Here is an 8,939-nt window from a genome sequence, read left to right as displayed (position 1 = left end):
AAATACGCAATTAGTTTTTGCGAAAAACCCCTGGATCGACCAGTTTAATAGGACTCAAACACTCACCCATCTGTTTTTGCGTCTGTTTGCCAAATTCACTTGGGTTACCTGTGTGAATGTGTTCTCACACCAAATGCTTTATTCTCTCTGAACGTGTGTGTATTTTGTTATGGAAAGGCCTAATGGCACCAGACAGGGTAAGGCTGCCCTCATCGGCACAGCTATTCAACAGTCAGGAGAAACCCCTCGGTAATGAGTATTTGGCATAAAGTTGCAGTCCTGGTTCACCTGAGCCTAAAGAAACCAGGGAAAAACCTGCTGTGCTTATACAAAAGAAGAAAATACATTTATAGATGACAAACTTCAGCTGCAACCTTCTGTGGCTTTTTTAAAAATAAATGGCAATTTTCCAATCTAAGGGGCAGTTCATATTAAAAAGGTAACCTATAGAGCCAGCTGTCAGGAAACCATGAATAATTAACTGCAAATGCGTTTTGGAGTAGGGAGCTGTATTAATGCATTCAGCTAAGGCTTCTTTGCTTTTTATTGGGCAACTGAAAACAAATGGTCAATCTCACCTAGGGTTTGCCCCAGCAATCCTTTCCAGCTTTTTCGGAGGGCACCCCAGTGGGTTACTGAGAGCCAGATATGTTACTTTTCTATGGTGAGGCAGCAACTGCAGTAAGTCATCTGCTGGCTTTCTCTGTCCTGGGTTATCTTTTCTCACAAAGACCAACTACCTCAAGGAATCTGCTCAGAATTACCAGGGGAGCCTCAGTGTTAAAATTGTTTCATGAAATCTAACCCAATACATTTTTGCAGCAGAAGCACTCGACCTGAATTTACAATACGCCCAAAATTGAAGTTCAGGAAGGAGCCTGAGCCGGGCTATGCTGATAGCTCTTCAGTTTTGTTACACAACCCATTGCTGCTTAGATTCGGCCAAGCCCACTCAACTAACTTCATGCCATTTATGCATGAAGTTGTTACTGATTCTAATTTATAGTCTTGATGCTGTCATTAGCTGTCACTCAGATATAATCAATGGGACAACAGGCTGGGGCCGAGTTTGTTGTAAACATGAGTTCTTCAACCTTCTTCATACTCTAGTATGTTCTAGTGATGTGCAATATGGAAATGTAATAGGAGCCATAACTGGCTCTAGAACACAAACAAAAATAAAATGAGGAGACTTATGCAATCCTTGAAGGATATTCCAGCTCGTTAATCAACTGAATGCGGACAGGACCTTTCGCACCAGGAAAGGCGAAGCACCCTTTCATGTTGGATGGGTAAGAATAGCTAACACTGAAACAGTATGTATCAGAAAACTATTAGAAGGAGAATATGAAATAATTTTTACAACTCTCAAGTTTACCCCGAAGGGCAGAGACAGCTGCCCTAGATTTTGTTCAGTTTTTGTGTTTCTCCCTTTGGGATTACATGCCATTAGCATGTGATGGTCTTTCTTGGGATTTGGACGAATAAAGTCTGCTGATTACCAAATATTTATAAACACTTGGCCAGCACCAGACAATCAGAGGTTTTGTTCAACCATAATTACTCCATAACACTTACCCCTTATGTATGTGTGTAAGCCTTTAAGGTTTTGGACTTCAAAATAAAATCTTCAGAAATAAGACCTGAAGCATGTGATACCAAGAGGTAAGTCCTGATACAAAGCCAGATTTGCTTAACCCCCTTTTACTGCTGCTCAAGCAAGCATGTGATTCACACAGAACATTAATTCCAATGAACAGAAATGTCAAGCTGTACTATACGACACGTGTTATTCAACACGAAGAGGTTAATGCATCAACGTGGTCAATTATATCTGGGCAGCATTAGTTTTACAAAGCAGTACTGATGAGGACACTACATAAATGTCACAGAATAAAAATGGCATTGGGTTTCAGAAACCAAATACTCACAAACCCCTGAATTAAATCGGAATTAATTGTGCCACAAAAGCAGATGGATATCTTCAGTTAGAGACTATTTATTGACCTGTCCTTTCGATACGGATAGCTGGCTGCCTGGCAGCTGGCGTTGTCTATGATGGCAAAGTACCTGAAAGTTCTTGAAATTATTTTTAATTTCAGAACTATAAAGAATAGTAGCATGGCTGGGGAAAAACTTGAGATACTAAATGCTTGCACCATGTAACAGCTATGTTACTTTAATTACAACAGTGGTGTGTGATCTCTGTCCTTACTTTAAGACACCAATAGTTGTTTATGCAGAGAGAACAGCTATTTTTAATACTTCTGCAAGTGCCATGAGTCCTGAAGGCAGCTAACTCTGTTAAGGGCAGTTTTGCCCATGATGAAACAGCGAGCTATAGACAGCATGTCTGTATTAGTGGTATTACAGAGCCAAACTCCTCCCTAGCATGACTCCAGGGAAGAGTTCAGTTCATGATGAACTGTTATTTGAGGACAAAAGTTAAAGTGGCTGTGAAGTGCCAGGAGAGTCGCCGCCACGAGCACTAATCACCGAGCAACCTTTGCTCCCGCTGTGCTACAGAAACAGTGAGGGCAAGACGGAGGGAACGGGAAAGCGCTGTGAGGACCGAGAATTTCTCCTTCAGCTTCTGGTACCTCCAGCCTGACTAGACCTGTTAGGCTGTGTCTACAGGACGATTTGGTTCAGCATGCAGGGGAGTTTTGAGGACAGAAGCTTGATTTCTTTTAGAGGAAATTTAACTAAAAAGCTCCACCCCAAATATGCTCCCATCATTCCCCTAACCCATGGACAGGCTGCCCTGCCATAAGGCCCTCCATTGCATACCTGCCACGCTGTTACACATGGGAAGCCCTGGCATCCTCTGAGGTCCTGGAGCCCCCACTTTTTCTTTTACAACCCCTTTTCAAACCCTACGCCCTTCTGCTAAGGTATCTTCAGTCTCCTGAAATAGACATGTGACCACTCAGGGAGACAACCTTGCCCATAAAACTGTGCATTACAGGATTAGAAGCTTCTGGGGCAGCACGGAAATCCCATGGTCACATCAGGAGGCTTCTAAGCTCATGGCTGCCACCAGGTACGAGAGGACCTGTGAGCAAAATTACTGCACAAAAATGAAGATGAACAGAGTGCTTTTGAAGTCCTGGGAGAGTAACTCTATTTCAGGGGCAACATTGTGGACTTGTGCTTCCTAGGGAGGCCTTTAGGAGACCTTTGAGCATCCCAGCAGGCCAGCCACTCATTTGGATTCAAGGACCTCAGTCCCAAAGTCATTGTGGGGAAGTCCACAGGAGTAGGAGTTACTTCCTCTTCTGCTGCAACTTGCCTCTAAGTTCCTCTAAAATATCCAAAGGTTTTTTAACAAACCTTTTCAACTCCCTCCATATTCACAAGGGAGAAGGTTACCTGGGGAAGTATCTGTCACTCAGCATGGAATCGGCAGCGCTCATGGCACGGTGAAAATGACTGCTCGTACAACCTACACCCCGTCTCTCACAGCAGCCACCACTGCCTCTTGACAAGCTGCTCATCCAAGACCCAGTCTGCCCTTTGTATTTTGGCTCTTGTGTTACAAATTTTAGCACAGTTCATAAAGTATTTTTTTCTAAACCTAATGCATGCCAAATATTTTCGGCATGAACATCATGCCTGCTGGGGCTATTGGCTGACACTTCTTTTTAAAAATAGAGAAGTAGGTACAAGTTGATCAGGGGACCAAACTGGACTTTAAACATGCTGAAAAAGTCAAGCTGAAAATAATTCTACTCTTAAGTGACCATCTCAGCAAGCCAAGAAAAGAAATTTCTTCCTAAGCTATTTGTAGACCCTTTGGATATAAGTTTCCCTACAGGTGTCTTCCTCTGCTGCTAGGTTTTGACACCTATACAAACACACATAGATTTGAGGTCACACCCGTTCAGAAATCAGGTTATGCAATATAATTTAAAGCTTGAAAAGTAAGAGAGAAATGGGATTAAGAATCTTAGGCCTGATGAAATCCAGGCATCTGGCAAAACAGATTCTCCTCAGAGACTGCAGAGAAAAATGATGTAACAAAGATGACCTGAGAAACCGAGAGTACAGGACAACGTTCACCACCACTGTCAGTTTTACTGCTGAAGTCAATGCCTGGCTTTGTCGTAAGACTGATAAGAGATGTGTTATAGCTTCACAAAGTGTACTGCAAAGGCTAACACCTGGGGAAGAGGGAAAGGCAGCCACCACGGGGGTGATGTGTCACTGTTTCTGTTGTAAATCCATGCTATTGGGGCATCTGAAGTGACTTGTTTCCATTGTCATGCTGCATTTAGGGAATCCCAATCAAGAAGGAAACACGTTTTCTTCCAAAACAGAAGTTGCTTTTAGGGCTCCCTGTACGCTGTAGGATGGACGCAGTTATACATCCAACGCCTTCCTCCACTGCCAGTCTGTTTCAGGATGGGCGAGAACTGGTAGCAAGCACCAGTCAAACAGGTGACAGGTTTCTTTTCCTATCTAACATTCCCCACGGGGCTTCTGTAAAATCTCAGGTCTGACCTCTGGCATGTCACTGAAGTACCCTGAAGACACCACAAAGAGAGGATACTTACTCCCAAAACTCTGTGACAGGAGAGGTGAAGTTAGTGACATTCAGCGATATCCAGAGCGTTTTGTTCTTCCTGAGAGTGTCTTCCACACAGGTCGGTGTGTTCCACTTCTGGTGGCAGTGTGCCCATGGCAGGACGCTCTGGAACGACTGGAACAGGTAGTAGAGTCCCCAGGCCAGGATCACGATGTAGTACACGTTCAGAAGGGACACAATCACTATGGAAGCATAACCAATTCCTGGCGAGAGGGGAGAGAAGAAAACCGAGCAGATGTGACAGCCGCTTCTTGCTAGGGTGCCTTGTGATCTCGTGGAGCTGGTGCTATTCCCGCTGCTTTGCAGACTTGCATCCTGCTCTATCAGACTGTTGTTGGAAGCTCAACTCAGCTCAACTTGATCACACATAAGCACAGCCCTGCCACCATCTCTGACTAGCATGGGCACTCAGGGTTGAGTTTCTGGCTGTGGCTTCCTGACAATGGAGGGGAAGTCTGCAGGACATCTACCCAATTTAACGCTAACCCGGCTATTTCAAATTCTATTAAAAGGAATTCAAGGCACCACGCTTTGCTTATGTGGGAGCTACACCATCTCGCATCTTAGGTACCTACTTGGGCAACATCATTCTCACCACTGTCCCCCAAGCCAGCTTCCTTGGAGGCAGCTCGGCTGGGCAGCCCCTGCACCACTCACACCGATCGACTGGCTCGGCTCAGCCTATGTGCAGAAAAAACCACCACAGTTCTTCAATGAGTTAAAAAGGAAAATCCCAAAGCTATCAATGTGAAAGCTGCTGTTTCTGCCCCAATTTCACTTGTGCAAAGGAAGCATGATATTTGTAGCTGCTATGGTTAATTAGATCAATGTTTAACTCTGCTATCACTATTTGACAATAAAAAATGTTCCCTGTTTGTTTTTATAAGCAGGGTCATGGGCGGATAAAGGCGAGTCCTACACAACCTCAGGAGGTGGCAGAATGCTGTTCTGGTGCAGGCTTTAAACATGCCAGCTGCTCTCCTGCGTCTGGTATCTCTCTCCCAGCTCGGCAGTTTAGCTCCACTGCCAGATGCATACTACATCTTAAGTCAGAAGCAGTCACTATTTTTTAAAATACAAAATGAAAGGACTCCGAAAAGTCCCATTTTCTGAAAATTTTTTAGTATATAGAATGCTAACCTCCAAAAAGCTTACAAAGTTTACCATTTAGGAATAACAGGGGAAAAAAGCATTTTCCTTTAAAAACTTAGAACCGTCTTTTACAAGAGGATGAAAAGCCTATTAGGTTCCCTTTAACATCACTCTGATGGCTACCCCAGTACCTGGGATATCTGCCTCACATTTTACAGTTTCAAACTTTATTGCAACAGGAGTCTTTACCACCAGATATTAATTTTATGGCAGGTAAAAACAACCAGAGCAAGTGCTATTTATTCTGTACAGCTGAATTTCATTCAGGATATACAGCTAGTCGCATTATCAGAGCTACAATTCCTCTTTATGGATGCCTGGGAGACTGCTATTTAAACAAGGAACATTGCTTCCTCCTCCTCAAAACAAAACAAAAAAAGGTTCATAAAAGTGGGAGGAGGAGGAAGAAAATGGAGCTAAAGCAGCACAATTACATCAACTTCAGCAGCATTCTGAGGATGAGGTGGGACTGGGAGCCATGGAGAAAGCCCTCACTTCTGCCTAGGGTGACATCAGGGGAGAGAGATGCCTGGAACAGCGACGGTGGCAGAGCTAGAGACACGGCATCGCGAGGAGCCCCCTCTTTCCCAATGGGATTTGAGTGCCCCTCTGTTTAGTGTCACTATTCCAAAAGATTCTGCCTGTGCTGTCCGGCTGTAAAGGGTAATCTATACAGAAGACAGGCATCCTCAGTAATTTTCCCAACCTGTCTTTCATTTTTCATTCAACTTAACTTCCATAGCAGCATTCATACAGTCCCTGTGAGCAGTGAGTGATTCTTCATCTGCTGGCAAAGGCCCTTGAACAACACCAGACCAGCGTGCCCGTTTGCCAGGACCTGCGCAGTTACAACGGACGTCCCGTTCCTGAATCCTACCACAAAATGCTGCCCAGGATTTGGTTGTATCAGTAACAGAGGGATAACGCCAATGATAAGCTCTCACATGGCAGAGGAACTTCGATTTCCAGATCAGAATAATATTTTGAAGATGCTTTCGCTAAGGCCATGTAAAAGGCTCTAGCCTTTGAAAACAACACTTTCTCTGATACCTGTGAATAAAATGTGCAATTGCCTTTTTAAGGCATAATATGCAATTTCTTTCTTGCTTATCAGCAGTTCTGCCAGTTAACAAGATGATAGCATCAAAATCAATACCTTACTTTGTCCTTCAGACTCTCTGACTTCTACCTTTCCAGGAACCAAGATCATACCCTCAATTACTACAGCAAATAGCTGAATTAATGGACATGAGGGGAATAGCGTTGCTGCGTATGGTTTACAGAGGTGTCTTTAAGCAGTAAAGAACAAGATGTACTAACCAGTGAAAATAGGGCAGATCTTTTCCCAGCATGTAATTCCACCTTCAGAGGTATACTGTCCTAGCACCACCTCCAGGAAAAACACGGGAAGACCTCCCCCAAACAGGAAAATGAAATAAGGTATAAGAAATGCACCTGTTGAGAAAATATTATAGCACAAAATTGAGATGGAGTGACTTTACACAAGATAGTCTAAAAAGCATTAACAGACACATATAAACAAAGAAACATATCTGACACTTTAGTATCAGTATAGAATAATCTTCTGGGCTATTTTTGCTCATATTCAAACTCTGTAAGTGGAATGGGTACATGAAGCTGTAAAGGGCATTTTTTCTTACCTTTTAAAAGTGAAAATCTGCAGTAACAATGCGGTTAGGCATACAGCAGTTTCACATGGCTCAGAATGCTCCTATTCTGAAAACCACTGGTCTGAAATCCTACTGGTCTATATTAATAGTGTGTCTTTTGGTTAAAACCCAGACTCAATTGTAGCAGAAGTAAAAGGGCAGAAAAGGTTCTGCAGTATAAAATTTTAAATTGCTGTTGTTTTTCCCTAATTAAGTTTTAACAAAAACTATTAAGTAATAAAACAAGCTCTCCCAAAGACTGATGAAGAAGGCAGAAAACAGATGTGTGATTATTCCTCTTAAAAATTGGATGAAGGCACTGACAAACAGTAAGCATGAGGCAGACTGATTGGTTCATGAGAATGAAATAAAGAAATACTCACCTCCGCCATTTTTGTAGCAGAGATACGGAAACCGCCAGACATTGCCTAAACCAATAAATCCACCAGCCACAGACAGCAGAAAGTCAATCTTGCTCGCCCACTTCTCCCGCTGGGGCGGCTTTCCTTCCGCCTCATCCTCAGGCCGCGTCCCCGGGCTCTTGCCGGGGGAAGGTTTGAGGATGTCCTTGTGGAAATCTTTCAAGCACTGAAGCTTCTCCTTTGTTGCCATATTTCTGCTTTCTACAGGGGGAAAAAAAAAAAATACCCTGGGTTTATTAAATGGTCTTTACTGGTAGAGCTCTCTAACACTGCAAGAATGGTTTAACCAAATTCAGTTCCATAAAAACCAGTGCTGTTAATCAAGATATGAAAATACATCTGCCGCCTTGACTGAGCAGGAGAGACAAACCACCCCGGCACTCTGCGGTCCCCACTTTGCGGCCAGCGCAGGGGACAGCAGAGGTTTGACACCGCTGCGTACCCGCTGGCTGCAGACCAAAAGCGTACGCAGACTGCACGCCGCATCAGCAAACGGTGTTACTGAGCAAGTGCCTCATGCTGTTTTCATACCTGTAGTAAGGTACAAATCACTGCATCTGATTCCTTCTCAAACATTTAAGAGAAATACGGCAGAATTGTAAATCTCACCTTTTCAGATAAAACCCACTCCTCCATTTCCCAGTAACCTGAACCATCCTCTATGGTTTATTGCCTGCAACTTCCTTTCCCTGAAGTATTATAAAGCTTTCAAAAAACTATACATTCATAAAAACTGGAATGGAAAGTCATTTGTTCTGATCAACCTGTAGGACCTGAAGGAATCTTTTCAGCTTATTCCATTTTCATAACTGCACTGTTTTCCCTTGACATGAATAAAGGGACACAAATAAACCTTTATATTCAGTTATTGTCTTATAGGCACCTATGCAATCGAACAGTTTGCCAAGAAAGATGGCTCCTTAGTTAATGAAAGAGTCAGTGGCATGAGTCACCTGATGCAAAACCCAAAGCATATTAAATCATAGCTGGTTTTATCATTTTTACAGATAATTTATGATGTTCAAATATCATAGACTGTGTAAAAATAATAACAGAAAGAATTACTCTAACAAACGCCTTTTTATCCAGGATGTCCTAATGAAAACA

At 43.1% G+C, this 8,939-nt stretch overlaps 1 protein-coding gene across 1 annotated transcript; it reads right to left on the bottom strand.

Annotated features, from left to right (window-relative positions):
* Positions 1-4,552: 4,552 nt before the first annotated feature.
* On the bottom strand, positions 4,553-8,022 carry LOC104615967 (sodium- and chloride-dependent taurine transporter-like). Its single transcript, XM_010295790.1, has 3 exons — positions 7,794-8,022; positions 7,061-7,195; positions 4,553-4,791 (listed from the first exon to the last, which is right to left on the bottom strand). Exons 1-3 carry the CDS (start codon positions 8,020-8,022, stop codon positions 4,553-4,555), a joined length of 603 nt encoding a protein of 200 aa, XP_010294092.1.
* Positions 8,023-8,939: the final 917 nt, after the last annotated feature.

This window comes from Phaethon lepturus, unplaced genomic scaffold (genome assembly GCF_000687285.1).
Source record: "Phaethon lepturus isolate BGI_N335 unplaced genomic scaffold, ASM68728v1 scaffold9481, whole genome shotgun sequence".
NCBI classification, from domain to species: domain Eukaryota; kingdom Metazoa; phylum Chordata; class Aves; order Phaethontiformes; family Phaethontidae; genus Phaethon; species Phaethon lepturus.
The sequence above is the reverse complement of the archived record's forward strand: the minus strand, read 5'-3'. Positions and strand labels throughout refer to the sequence as shown.

Excerpts from the sequence above, each read along its gene's own strand:
- LOC104615967 (XM_010295790.1), bottom strand. The coding sequence starts at position 8,022 with ATGGCAACAAAGGAGAAGCTTCAGTGCTTGAAAGATTTCCACAAGGAC. Across the intron at positions 7,196-7,793 it reads CTGCTACAAAAATGGCGGAG|GTGCATTTCTTATACCTTAT; the intron begins GTGAGTATTTCT and ends TTTTCTCAACAG. Across the intron at positions 4,792-7,060 it reads GATCTGCCCTATTTTCACTG|GAATTGGTTATGCTTCCATA; the intron begins GTTAGTACATCT and ends CCCTCTCGCCAG.